The sequence below is a fragment of the Neopsephotus bourkii genome, unplaced genomic scaffold, assembly GCF_033783945.1.
Source record: "Neopsephotus bourkii isolate Nb327-2 ecotype Australia unplaced genomic scaffold, CSIRO-AGI_Nbou_v1 NB_107, whole genome shotgun sequence".
Lineage (NCBI taxonomy): Eukaryota > Metazoa > Chordata > Aves > Psittaciformes > Psittacidae > Neopsephotus > Neopsephotus bourkii.
This window is the reverse complement of record NW_026900624.1, coordinates 12241795-12256385: the sequence shown is the minus strand read 5'-3', so window position 1 is coordinate 12256385 and position 14591 is coordinate 12241795. Positions and strand designations below refer to the sequence as shown.

Genomic DNA, 14591 nt, shown 5'->3' with positions numbered 1-14591 from the left:
TTCATTACCCACTTCCCTAAAGAGCATTGCTTACATACACAGGACTCTGCCCTTTTACCACTCTGCTGCTTGGTCTCATCTTTCTGCAGTTCTTTGCAACTGGCTCTTGAATAACTGCCCTGATCAGTTTGGTTATTGGTTGGTTTGATTGGTATTTGATTGATTTATATGGTATTTGATTGACAAAAATCATTAGCAGATTTTGTCATATCATTTCTCTTCACCATATTGTTTAAGGAAATGTTAGTGTGTATCCTGTTACAGACCTGGTAGAGCTCTGTAGGCGCTCTCCCTCCACTGTGGGAATTGACCATTAATTCCTACTCACCTTTTCTGTCTGCTTACCATGAAAAGATCTTTCTTCTTATCCCATGGCTGTTCACTTCCCTTAGAAGTGTTTGCTGAGGAACTCAACAGACAGCTAGATTATCCCCGTGCATGATTATTGATCTCTTCAAAGAACTACAAGGGGCAGAATTTCCTTGCAAGTCTTACATTGGCTCTTCCCAAAGTACATCATACTTATACACATTTCTATTCATTGCAATTTCTATTAACTTGGCCACTACAGATGTCAAAGCTTTAGCTTCCTAAATCTCCCTAGACTTCTCTCCTCCCCACACTTTGATATATTCCTTGCCATCCTGTGATTTGCTGATTAAAAGGTAATTTAAGGTGAGAGGCCTCCCACTGCTATTAGCAACTGTTTCCCCCTGAGTTTCTTGGGAACCCCTGGGACCATTTTATCCAGACCTATTAATTCCGTACCTTTTGTTTTGGATAGGTCCTTTGGTTTAGTCTCCCACAAAACAGGGGGTTTATGTAGGAATTTCTCCAGTTTCTTGCGCTGTCACAGATTAATTACTTTAGCTTTGTTTTGATCTCCTTGTTCTCTCTGACTGCTTCTTTTGCACCCTGCTCTTCAGCTGTCCTCAAAGCTTGTGGAAAGGTTTCTGCTTTCATTAGCTGTAGGAAAGGATTTATTACTAGCTCTGATGCCTTCTGCTAGTGTTTTTCAGTCTCCTTTTTTTAACCTTTGCTTTCTTGTGCTTTAACACTTACTGGAGGTTATGATCACTTCAGTGTTCCTCGTTCGAATGCAAGGTCAGCTTGTTGAAGAATGAATGCTGATAATCCCTTTGCCATGACTTTTTAGCCACGTCAGCTTCCTTTTGCCTTTTCTCAAATCTTCTAAAGAGGTACTAGGTATTGGCTTTGGGCTGCCAATGTGATGTCTCTGTATAACCTCCATACCACTTGTGATGACTAAATCTGCTCAGCTGCCCTTTCCGTATTCTGGCTGGCTTATAGCAAGTGTCTCATTTCCCTGCAGCTTCCCCCACAGCTGTGCTCAACTTCAAAAGGGGATTTTTATTTTCTAGGAATGTATGGGATCCCAGCTTTAGGATTCAAGTCCTCGTTTCTGCTTATGAGCTTTATTTTAACTCACCTGCTTCAGCTTGATTTTGAAAGAAGGTGTGTGCAATGGTGCTGTCTCCTGCTGTTACATAGAATCATAGAATAGTTAGGGTTGGAAAGGACCTTAAGATCATCAAGTTCCAACCCCCCTGCCATGGGCAGGGACACCTCACACTAAACTGTATCACCCAAGGCCTCGTCCAACCTGGCCTTGAACACTGCCAGGGATGGAGCATTCACAGCCTCCTTGGGCAACCTATTCCAGTGCCTCACCACCCTAACAGGAAAGAATTTCCTCCTTATATCCAATCTAAACTTCCCCTGTTTAAGTTTTAACCCATTACCCCTTGTCCTATCACTACAGTCCCTAATGAAGAGTCCCTCCCCAGCATCCCTATAGGCCCCCTTCAGATACTGGAAGGCTGCTATGAGGTCTCCACACAGCCTTCTCTTCTCCAGGCTGAACAGCCCCAACTTTCTCAGCCTATCTTCATACAGGAGGTGCTCCAGTCCCCTGATCATTCTCATGGCCCTCCTCTGGACTTGTCCCAACAGTTCCATGTCCTTTTTATGTTGAGGACACCAGAACTGTACACAATACTCCAAGTGAGGACCTCTTTACTAAATTGGGTGAAACTGGCTGTGAGGTGAAAGGCTTGCAGATACTGCTTTACCCAAACTTCATCAACAGGTAGGGGAAAAAGAGTGCTAGTGCCTCTGCTGCTTTCTGTTTGGGTCAGCTAGCCAAATGGTACCCACACAGCTTGCAGAGCAACCAACTAAAGGCAGCAGCTGGAGCATAAGGAACGGAAAACAGGACTGTTGTGTTGAGCAAATACACTAGGAGCTGGGTCTTGTAAAGTATGTGGGAATTCAGAGAGTGGGAGGTACCTGGCAGTGCTAAGTAGGGTTTAGATGAAAGATATCTGTGGGGAAATACATGTATTGTGGGAGGACAAGGGTGTTCTGCATGGGGTGGAACACAGGCGGAAGGGGAAAGGAGGACCTGAGGAACAGCAGAGGGAATGCAAGGACATAAAGTGCGAGGTTCTATTTATTTCTTTTTAAGCAAGGTTTACCTTTTCTCCCACTGTTTTCAGCCCCACAACTAACTGCCTGACTCAGTTCTCCATTTACATGCCATCAGTGCGTATGAAATTTAAAGCACAAATTTTACTCTTAGGAATACTACCTCACTGTTGTTGCGCAAGGGCTCAGCATTTGTATCCCATGGAAGTATTATTCAGGGTCGAATTTTGACAGCAAGCAACAAGTCTGATGGCTGAGATGAAAGAATTGAGCTGTCTCCTGATGTCTGAGCATAATCGAGTGTGTTCTAATAAAATCAACAGCTAGATCCTGAATTTGCATTCGAAATGCCTCAGCTGTGTTTGGAGATGTTTCAGTGGCAAAAAGCTCATGAATATACACTGTGACTTCCTTCTTTATCTGCTGATTGTGTTTCCTGTATTTCTTCATGGTGGAAAGCTTGAAACCCTGCAGGGGAGTAAGCCTTTTCCCCTGTTGGGGTTTGGTTGGCCAGAACAGGCGGGAAGCACACAGGAGATTGCTGTGACTGAAATCTCAGTTTGAGGCATAACTAGGTTTCAGCAAACACTTTGGGAACCTTCATTCCTGTGAGAAGGCCAAGCCTGAAGACAACAGAAAGCGCTGGTAGGATGCTGGAAAGAAAAGCAGGTAGCATGCATCTTCTCAAGGGAGCAGGCTTCTGTCTTGTAACTGTTCTGTAAAAGTTACTGTCTTTGCACACAACACAAAAGGAGAAGTGAAGTCAGCTCAGTGCACATGAGGCATGAGGAGGCCCCTTGCTAAAGAAATCCAGCTACATATGCCTTGTTCCATTCAGGGGCAGATTCTGCATAATCTGACAGACATGCATTACTTCCCTTCCTTGCCCCTTACCTTCTGCCGCATTGTCCTCCTCTACTGTCTGATGCATATTCTTCCTTGCACTGTCCTACCTCACCTCCAGCTCAGCCCTGTGTGCCCTCTGTGCTAGCTCCCTGCATGTCCTGCAAGCATCTCAAGTCAGGAAGGAAGAAATTCCACCTAGGCAAACTAACCAAGCAAAGCTTTCTCCTCCTTCCTTCTGGTTGTTTTGGAAACATTACGGTAGCTTTTCAATACTTAGAGGGGGCTTATAAGAAAGATGGAGATTTTTTTTACCCCCCACCTGTAGTGACAGGCCAAGGGGCATAGGTTTTAAACTGAAAGAAGCTAGATTTAGGTTACCTATAAGGAATAAGTTCTTTATGATGAAGATGATGAGACACTGGCACAGGTTGCCCAGAGAAGCTGTGGCTGCCCCATCTCTGGCAGTGTTCAAGGCCAGGTTGGATGTGGCTTGGAGCAACCTGGCCCAGTGGAAGGCGTCTCTGCCCATGGCAGGGGTTGGAACTGGATGAGCTTTAAGGTCCCTCCTAACCAAAGCTGTTTTGTGATTCCTGAGGCCTATCTGCTGACTGAACCATTTTTCTCCAGGGTACCCTGACTCACTGGCATTTCCTCTCAAAAGCCTTTCTGATTCAGCGTGCAGCTCAGCAGCCATTTCCCTTAAATGTCTCCTTTAAACATCTGCCCCAGCTTGAAGTCAGACTAAGCAGTAGTCTGACATTTTCCTCAAGGTAGTATCAGAGGCCTTTACCAGAAAGCAGAAAGGGGAGATAAAAGATGGTGTTGGAGAAAAAAAATATAAACTATCCCTTTTCAGCCTCAGAAATGGAGCCTGACTCCCTGAAGCAAACACTGATCTGTGGTAGAAAGGGGTCTGCGTGTGCTCTTCCCAACAACCTTTCAAACCAGCAACACCATTTTACTTCTTGTTTTTCCTACTTTTGTTCTTCTCCCCAACTCTGGCCTCATTCTTCTCTGTTTCTGCTTGAATATATCAAACTTCTGATTATTTCTATTCCTGTGTCTAAGGCTGAGATTTCCCAGAGGCAGTTCCTCTTTTGTGATTTGTTCTATTGCCAACCGGGGCTTACGTCCCAGGATGGGACATAGCATGCAATATTTGATGTAGCAAACACATCTTAACCACAAATGACAAGTGAGGGCAGAATGCATTTTATACATGGATGTGCCACAGCTTAAACCGGGCTAAGATCTGGGATAGCTGCAAACCTAAGAGCAATGGTAGAATTACTAACAGACTAAGAAAGTCATGAAGATAAGGGGAGAGAGTTAAAAAAGGAAGGATGGAAAATGAAAAACAAACTAAGAGATCTTAAAAAGGAAACCTATCAGCTGAGAATCTGACATGGGGAAGTAAGAATGCGACTTCCTTTTCAGTTGTTAGTTTCTCATTTTTCTTTTCTCTCTCAGAAGTTTCCATACTGTCAGGTCTGATGTCCTGGGCTAAGAAACAAAGCATTTTTGAATTCCCAGGAATTCTTAGGTTATCACCAGTACTTCCAGTGTTCAGCACAGCCTTCTTTGACAGACAGAAGGTGGAGGAGCAGATGGGAAAGGCTCAGTGACTTATTGGTGTCTCCCTCTGGAATCAGGCACCTAAAAGACCCACGTTTTACGTGGCAAAACTAAGGACAGGGCCAGTGATCACACTGTGATTAAATGGCATCAGAAATCACTTATGCTGAGGTGAAGTTCCAGAATACATCACCAGCTGCAGTGGTCAAAGGTAAGGATGGGTTATTCAGGGGAAGGGGGCTGAAAAACAGGGAACAGAGACTGATTTCTGTGACTCTGCTTCCTAGCTGGTCTTGACAAAGAAAGGGTTGATAAAAATGAGTTGTTTACCAGTACATGAGCAGGAGACTGGAGGAATGTTGCATGTTATGTAGTCTTGAATGAGAGAGTAATTTTTGGACAAATGCTGAGTACCAATAGAGACTCTGATTTATTGCAAACAATCTGATCTGCCACAAGGGTTGAGTGGCTCCTGGGGCAGCAAATGACAGTAAATAAGCCCAAGCCCTGGCTGCTACTGCTCTTGCCTCTGGGAGAGTAAGGCTACAGATTCCTGCCCATGAAAAGAGCAGTAGTAGAGAACCAACATGCCTCCTTATAGTAGAACAGTCAGTTGTCCTCTTCAGCTTTGTGAGAGGTGGCACTGAATGCAGAAACTTCTATTGTCCATTGTTCTTGGCTGAGAACTGAGCCCTTGGAGAAGAGAGAGAACTGAAGTTACAAGTTAAAATGGGCTTGAAGAAAACACGCTAAAAGATCCAGAGAAAGAATTATCTAAGATCTGTGGAAAGATCCACTTTTGTGATTTGATGTCTACCACTCCTGAAAAATAATTAACACATCGAACAAACAAATTTTCATGGCTATTAAAAGTCTTGGCTGTAAAATGGTGCCTTTTCTGGGCTTTGTGCAAATTTAAGTCATGTTCTGATGAGTATGTATTCTGTAATCATTATGCCACGCACAGGAACACATAGAGATGTTCCATGTGTGGCTCATTTCTTCCACCCTTAGATACAGGACCCCACACAATAGCAGGTTTCAGAGGGGTTAAAGTATGTGTGTGTAAATGAATGAATGAATGAATAAATAATAGTTTATTGCTGCTAAGGATATTAACATGCCTATTTACCGCTTTATCTTAGTTTTATAATTCCAAACAGAGCAGGCATCAGCTCCAGGATATTTCCTTCCTGCTCTGAGGCATGAGTCATGGAAATAAAGAATGTACATACTCCTGACTGACTTCAAAGTTCACTGTTTTCAATGCACTAAGATGAGCTGGTTCTGGTTACAGCTGGCATTCCCATCACGGTGAGCTGGGGATGGTGGAAGTTCTTAACTGAGCTATGACCTATTCCAAAGAACCTTATTGAACCGTGTTTCCTTGAGCTGCTGATGCTGCTCATGCTATAGGTTTGGGTGTGTAGCTTTGAATTCAAAGAAACCACCAGTAGTACCACTGCATGCAGTGCTAATATCTCTCACACACCTTCATGGTATGCTCATAAGATGAGAGTTATGATTGAAAATTGTTGAAAGACTGAGGGAGTCTTGCTGCTCTGTAGTCCTGAGTGCTTATTCTGGCTATGCAGGCTCCATGTTGGTATTGGCCGAGCATACCTGGGTTTTCCCATTTTGTAGCCTCTTCCAGTTGGGCTCTAGATATACTGAAATTGGCAGGCATTGGAAGATAGAGAGGAGAAGGTAGCAGCTAATCAACATATAATCTGTGGCAGGAGATGGCAGAGAGTACAGGGCGGAGTTTCACACCACAGTGCAGTTAGGGTTCCTGTATTTCCAACTGGGTTACATGTGCCTAGCAGATGTTGGAGTTACATGCTGAATAATCAGCATATACTTATCAGGTTTGTTGTGCTGTGATCATGCTGGACATACTGCAAGCATGCAGGCTAACTGGAGGAAGCATTTTGCAAGAAGATTAGCCCACTGAGTATGCAAAGATCTACTGCAGTTCAGTTGTGTTGGTGAGATGCATACACACTGCAGTGTTCTCTCTGCCACCTGGGTGTGAGGGGTGCACAGAATGAACAGTCAATCTGTAGATATGCAGCACGTTGAAAAATCATTTGGGCTGCTCAGATCTACTGTCTGAAGTAGGTGGCTGGACTCCAGATCATGACCAGGGTCCTTGTTTTCCCTACAGACAAAAGCTCTGGCTAGAAAAATATGGTTTGGCCAGGGAAATCTGGGTCTTGTAGGTCTCTGAATGTTTTCTGAGAATGAAAGATGATGCTTTTTGCCCTGCTGTAGCAATTGCCCCAAGCCTTTGGGAAGCAGTCAGAGGGCTTCCCCAAACAGCAAGTTTCTGGGAGTCTTGCTTACTAAGCATGGGTGGCAGGCACGTGTGGCCCCTGGCAGACTTAAGTTTCATGCTGAACAATGGATGAGGGCTCTCTAAAGCTTGTTAACTGCAGTCTCTCACAAAACTTATTTACTCCTGTCCTGCACTGAGTGCTCTTCTTTCTTTACCTTCCTGTTTTCCCTGGCTTGTGTACCTGCCACAACCTGGAAAAGCCTCCTAACAAGTATTTGCTTCTCCTTCCCTTTCACCTCCTGCCTGCTCCCAAAACCTCTTCAGTTCTGGCAGTATCCCTCTAGAGAAAAGCCAAGCCCTGGCAAGTCTGAATCTGAGCTGGATACTTCACTGAGGCTGCTGGACACAGCCCTCTGTTGTGCTCAGGCATCCAGCCTAGCACAGCCTAGTTTTACTGCAGCAGGTCAGTGAACCATGGGTCAAGAAGCAGGCATAGAAGGGGCAGGGTGTGTGTGTGTGTGTGTGTGTGTGTGTGTGTGTGTGTTTTGGTTTTTTTAAATCTTCCAGTGATTCTGTGGCATCAGAGCTTTGCATGTTTCTTGTCTCCTGTGCTCATTTGGCTTACACCAACCTTCTACACGGGAAGGCCAAAAAGCTATGAAGGAACTGAAGCAGGCATAAAGAGTTTTCTGGGGAGAAGTAAGCATGAAACCTTCATGTGAACGTCTCAAGTATCATGGGCAGATTAATGCTGTATTCAGCAACTTTGGGCTTAATCTAGAGAGATGTGGTTTCAGTGCAGATTTTGAGGCTTCGTGAAGACCTCTTCCCCAACAGCAGCAGTTAACAACCCTTAGCTCATTAGCTGGTCTGGGGCTGTGAACACTGTGAACTGCAGAAACCACAGAGGTCCCCTGCTCTGTCCCAGGCTGCCCTTCTCCCATGCTGTGTAACTTCCACATCAGAGATGACTTAGCATTTTTTTTTGGAGTAGCTCCCCCTTAAATTGTTATACACCGTTGGTATGCGGACTGACTGAGGCACAGTTGACTGTGGTGTTGTGTTTGGTGTGTTCCTTCACTTCTAGTACCTCCTGAAACAAAGAAGCAACAGCACCATCCCCAGAAATACCCCCTATGGCTCCCGTGGCTGATCTCACTGCTGCTCCTCCTGCTGTGCATTGCCCTTCTTGCTGTTCTCCTTGGTGAGTATGTGTAGGCTGGTTGTGGGAGAAAGGTCTAGGGGAAGTGCTCCAAGAAAAGCAAAGAAATCAGAGTCCAGAGGGGAATATCTTCTAACTGGGAGACAGCTTTTACTAGGGAGCTGCCTTGTCATGAGAAAGGATGCAAGAACCAACATTTGGATTCAGAAAACCTGCATGTTGAATATTTGAAAGGTATGTTTAGGAGCAAAATCTTTGCTGGCTACTTAAACATTGGGGATTGAAGGGTGCAGTTGCGCCATGGCACAAATCAGCCAAACCAGGTGTTTGGTTTGCAGGAGCAAGGACTACCACAGCATTATGCCGTATGGTTCTGTTATACCCATCCTCTTAGAATGACAGAGTTAGGTGGGAAGCAGCTTCTGGGGGTCTCTAGACTAGTTGAAGCATGGCCATCTTCAGGATTTCAGAGGGTTTTGGGCTTTCTGTAAGGTCTCACTTTGCATGTGTCTGCATGTATCTCCCAAACCTTCCACTGTTTACCCTGAGGCCTCTTCAGTGTTCCCAGATCAAGGATCAATCATCATTTTTGCTATGATTGCACATCCCCATCTTGCAGAGCCTCTTTGGAAATGCGGAACAACTCTCTACCTTCACACCACAAAGAAAGACCTTAATTGCATTAATGAAAGGGGTGAGGAAGAAATGGAGATGGCAGCAGAAGTGTACAGGCAGCTGAACCTGCGCTTGAGCTCTTTAAGGGGCTGGCACACACTTCATGTCCTAATGCAAAAAATGGCTTTTCACAGTCCTGGCACCTCCAGGAGTCTTACAGTATACTAGAGTAATTAATGAAGTTACACTTGCACACACAGTCTGTGGAGATTGCAACCACTGTTTCATTCTCATTTTCTATGAAAGATCATTCATGGCATGTTTGTACAAATGGTCAGTAAAGATGATGGATTCTGGAAGAGGTATGTTGTAAGGATAAATTGGTGCCCTTCCTTTTGCTGTCATTAGTTCCTGAGTCATGGAAGTTAGTGCGATAGGTGTCAGCAGGCCACATCAACAACCCAAAGGACTTACCACCAACTGGAACATTCAGGGATATTGACTGGAAACTGATCAGGGTGTGATAAGTAATACATATGTCTATTATGTAAATGCTTGTGGTTGGATGGAATCAATTCCAGTCTATTCGTCATCTCAGTGATGTCCTTCCAGTGGTCCTTCTGCTCTCTGACATGGAAGATTGTCTCTTTCTGGCTGGGAAGGCAGCCGTACCACTTGTTTGGGCCAGTTTTCTCAGAGCTGTGGACCAGGGATCCACCAACCCCACTCCTTCAGCTCCACAGCATCCCAGGGGGACCTGATGTCAACTGCTCGGGGCTGGGACAGACTCTGTTGACAAACAGCTATGGCCACAAGGTGCTGTTCGGGTGGGTCTCAGGCTTCTCTAGCTTTATGGCCAGGTCATCCCAGCTAATCCTTGTCAGTCAGTGGTGGGGAGGAGTCCTTGTGGGCAGCTGTGGGATGCTGAGAGCAGAAATGCCTTTCCCCTTTGCTGAGAGGATGGCAGTTACCACTTGTGAAATGGAAAGAGACAGCCCAAGGAGCGGTGATGCTGGGGCAGTGCTTGGTGGGGAAATGAAGAAACAAGAGTGAAGCCCAGAGATGCTGTGTGAGGAGGTGGGACGAAGGAGTAATCCTGCTGCCTTTCCTCTCCCTTTCCAGTCGCTCCCTTCTCCCATAGTGGTGATCAGCCCCCAGCCTTTAAGCAGAAATTCAAGGAGTGGTCGTGTGATTCGGCAGCGCCGGGAGGCAAAGGTCAGTAGCGCTGGCAGAGGTGCAGGACAGGAACAGTCAATGATGGGGTCTGCTCTGACAGCAAGTGACAGTGGGAGCAGACTCCGGAGAGGCAGACTCCTGTGGAGAGAGGTGGGGGGAAAAAGGATTTCTTGCTAATGGCTTATGGAAAGTAGAGGGACATGTTAATGATGTCCTGGAGGACAGGGTGGCTGTGAACACTGCCACAACAAAAGGGACAGCGTACGGTGGCACAGGAAAGGTTAACAAGGGAGCAGTAATAAAAGTGCAGCTCTAGTCACATAAAAAAGTGCTATCCCCTGTCCCCTGTGTCGAAAGGCCTCATGCAAAAGGAGAAGACAAACCAGACCACTAAAAGTGACTTTGTTGAGACTGGATTACTATGGATTTGTGTACACAAAGCTTACTGGTCACGCCTCAAAGCAATGGCAAGAAATATCTGTACTACCCTTGTTTTTTCAAACACTTTCTATCAGGATAAGTGATTTAAGGAGAACATGAGCAGCCTTCCAGTACTTAAAGGTGGCCTACAAGAAATGTGGAGAGGAACATTTTACAAAGGACAGTAGTGACAGAACAAGGGGAATGGGTTTAAGGTAAAGGGGAGATTTTAGATATTAAGAAGAAATTCTTTGTTGTGAGGGTGGGGTGATGCTGGAACAGGTTGCCCAGAGAAGTTGCCCTGGCAGTGTTCAAGGCCAGGTTGGATGGGGCTTGGAGCAACCTGGTCTAGTGGAAGGTGTCCCTGCCCATGGCAGGGGGTTGGAACTGAATGAGTTTTAAGGTCCCTTCCAACCCAACCCAATCTGGGATTCTATGACTGTCCCTGGAGAACAGAGATCCTTGTAATTGCCATCTCTTTTGTTCTTAGCATTCACCTCTGCAGTTTCTCCCCCCACAGAGGAGGGCTGGGCATGCTGCCCAAAGGGCTGGAAACGCTTCCAAGGAAGCTGCTACTACCTCTCAGGTGATGTGATGTCCTGGGCCGATAGCGAGCAGAACTGCACTGGGATGGGCTCTCACCTGGTGGTGATCAACAGCAAAGCAGAGCAGGTATGTGCAGGGCTGAGAGGGGGGCACAGCAGCCAGAGCCCCAGTGCCAGCACGGGAGGGGACTCAGTCCCTCTTTGTCCTGCAAGGGAGGGGGGACGGATGTCTTTTGTGCATCCCTTCAGCACCGGCTCCCTTCTGCCACCAGCCCCACTCCACAGGGACTCCTGCCACCTCCCTCTGCTCAGTCCTGTATCTCATGGACATTGCACTCTCCCTCATTTCCAGGATTTCCTCTCTAAGGAGGTTAAAAAGCCTTCAAGAGGAGAGAATCACTACATTGGTCTGAGTGCACAGATGGGCCAGTGGCACTGGGTGGACCAGACTCCATTTAATGTGACAGCAGCGTGAGTATTCCCAGATGAGAGAGTGCTTGGTGTGGCTTCTGTAGTGCGAGAAACTAGAGGAGATGTGAGGGTGTCTGCTGGTACATGAGAGGGAAGTGAGACAATTCCTGATGGGAGGTCCATGAGGAGCAGGAGAGGGCTGTATAGGACACTAGGTTCACATGGCCCTATCAATGCTGGTTATTGGTTATTAACTAACCATCTGTGATGTGGCCATCAATGCTGTAGGTACAAAAGAAGCTGCATCTTGCCAGTAGGAAGAACCCTTCAGAGATGACCTGCCTTGTCTGACCTCCGTAGTGCTCCCACCATGCCTATGCACATATACATGTACATAAGCATGCCAGTGCTCTGGTGCTGTGGAAGTGATGGGGCACATGGAGAGATCAGCAGGGCTGTCCTTGCTGTGTCTTCTTCTGAAGGACAAACTTGCCAGAGAGGCAGAAACACGCTTCTGCTGGGTGTGAAGAAGTGATGAGCAGCTTCCCCTATCAGGACTGGGCAGGGCCTGTTGTGTTTTCTGTAGGAAGAAGGCAAGTTTCCATATGAAACTGGTGCCAGCGGGATATCTGAGTGGGAGGAAGAGCACTGCTTCTGCCCATGAATCAGCATCTGGAATTTTTCTCTCTCCCCTCCAAGCCTTGTATCCCACTGTGGCCTTTTCCAGCAGCGCTCTACAGGGTATGCTGGGGAGTAACATGCCTGTCTCTATCTCAGGTTCTGGCGCGAAGGTGAACCAAGTAATCCAGATTATGAGAAGTGCGCTGTAATCCATCGGACTTCGGGAGCACTCAACAACTGGAATGATGTCCAATGTAACAGTCATAATAGAATATGTGAAGCTGCAGCAATAATTGTGTGATGGAGATAACCTGATCCTGAGTAAAACTGGGAGATGAGCAATGAGCTGGTAACAGGGCTGTGTTGGGAGGGGTGGGGAACTCTGGAGCCTTCATCTTCGCTGTGTTGGGTGGGATGGTGTGACTGGAAGTGATATTACCCTGTGTCCAGCATCCCCAGTGCATACAATGGCTCAGGGAATACATGAAGGCTCAGGGTCATCAGAGCAGGTCCTGGGCTTTTATGTCCTCTTCTCTCTGGATGGGTCCAGCAGCCACTGGCTGAAAAGAGATTGAGTTCTCCAGGAAAAAGACACAGGAACGTAAAACAGATGTTCAGACCTGCAATTTCCTTTGTCTCCTTGGGCAGAGGTGCCTGCGTTTTGTTGAGTCACACAGAGAATGACCTCCAGGTGCACTGGTTTTGCTGAACAATTACTGAATTCTTATGCAAGAGAAAATACAGTATCAGACCAATGAAAAAGGCTCTGTGCAGTGTGTATCTTTCTCTTTCCCTCACTAAGCTGCAGGTGTTTTGTGTAATCATAGAATCACAGGATGGTTTGGGTTGGAAGGGACCTTAAATCTCACCCAGTTCCAACCCCCTTCCACAGGCAGGGACACCTTCCACTAGACCAGGTTGCTCCAAGCCCCGTCCAACCTGGCCTTGAACACTGCCAGGGCAACTTCTCTGGGCAACCTGTTCCAGCATCACCCCACCCTCACAATGAAGAATTTCTTCTTAATATCTAAAATCTCCCCTTTTATCTTAAACCCATTCCCACTTGTTCTGTCACTACAGTCCAGCCTGGCCTTGAACACTGTGGCGGATTGGGAAGCCACAGCTTCTCTGGGCAACCTGTGCCAGTGCCTCACCACCCTCACAGGGAAGAATTTCTTCCTAACATCTGATCTAAGCCCCCCCTTTTTCAGCATAAAGCAAGTCCACCTTGTCCTGTCCCCACATGCCCTATAAAAAGTCCCCCTCCAGATTTCTTGTAGGCTCCTTTAGCTACTGGAAGGCTGCTACAAGGTCTTCATGGAACCTTCTCTTCTCCAGGCAGAACAACTCCAACTCTCTCAGCCTCTCTTCACGGGAGAGGTGCTCCAACACTGACAATCTTTGCAACCCTCCTCTAGATGTACTCCCATGGGAGGAGCAATCCACACCACCTTCCCCAGCCACTTCCTTATAAGCACTATGGGGACCTTATCTCCTCCCACAGTATGTAGGGGTTTTGTTTGGGCAGGACCAGAATCAAAAGATGTTGCTGTGACAGGATACAGCCTTATGCAACTACTGCAGCAGAAGTTGCACCCACCCAATGAGAGTAAACCCCTCAGAGGGAACGTGGCTACACAGTTCCATTGCAAACAGCCAAAGCTATGGAGGGGACTGGCTACAGGAAACCAGTTCTAGGGGTATTATGAATATTGGGGTTGAACTTTAAGGTCCCTTCCAACCTAAACCATTGTATGATTCTATGATTTGTTTCCATGGTGGAAAGTCTTGCTCCAGAAAGTAACAGGAGCTTGTGCCAGGAGTCTCACCAAGGTCAGGCCATTCTCCAACCAAGTGTGAGGAGCTGTCCCCAGCAGTAAAATGACTGGGGCCTTCAGTGTCACCTCGAGGAATAAGTCTCTCTTCCCAGCTTGGAGCTGATCCCAAGCTTACCCGATGCACCAGCCCCCCTGGGAAGCTAAAGCCCAGTGGTCCCTGTAAGGACCTACCTGTCCAGGCCAGACCATGCTGCAGAAGAGGCAGGAAAGGGCAGGGCTGCTGCACATAAGGTCCCTTCCAAAAGTGTGTTGCCTATTGAATCGCCTTCATGTCTGTTGTGGTTTAAGCCCAGCCAGCAACCCAGAGCCACGCAGCCACTCACTCACTCTGCCTCCTTCCTCCCACTGCTCCCTGAGGGATGGGGAGGAGAATCGGAAGAATGTAACTCCCACGGATTGAGATAAGAACAGCCCAGTAACTAAGGTATAACACAAACTACTGCTGCTAACACCGATAATCATAATGATAATGGAAATAACAAGGGAAGAGAATACAACTGCTCACCACCCTCCAACCGATACCCAGCCTGACCCAAGCAGCAATCTAGCCCTTCCGGGTAACTGCCCCCAGGTTATATAGTGGGCATGATGTGCTCTGGTATGGAATACCTCTTTGGCTACTTTGGGTCAGGCGTCCTATCTCTGCTTCCTCCCAG

General features: G+C 46.8%; 1 protein-coding gene across 1 annotated transcript; it reads left to right on the top strand.

Moving 5' to 3' along the window:
- The first annotated feature begins 4212 nt into the window (after positions 1 to 4212).
- Positions 4213 to 12877, top strand: LOC133216280 (C-type lectin domain family 4 member A-like). The gene is made up of 6 exons (XM_061360879.1): positions 4213 to 5080; positions 8235 to 8351; positions 10047 to 10139; positions 11041 to 11192; positions 11418 to 11536; positions 12254 to 12877. Exons 1-6 carry the CDS (start codon positions 5014 to 5016, stop codon positions 12396 to 12398), a joined length of 693 nt encoding a protein of 230 aa, XP_061216863.1. The 5' UTR covers positions 4213 to 5013; the 3' UTR covers positions 12399 to 12877.
- The last annotated feature ends 1714 nt before the right edge of the window (positions 12878 to 14591 follow it).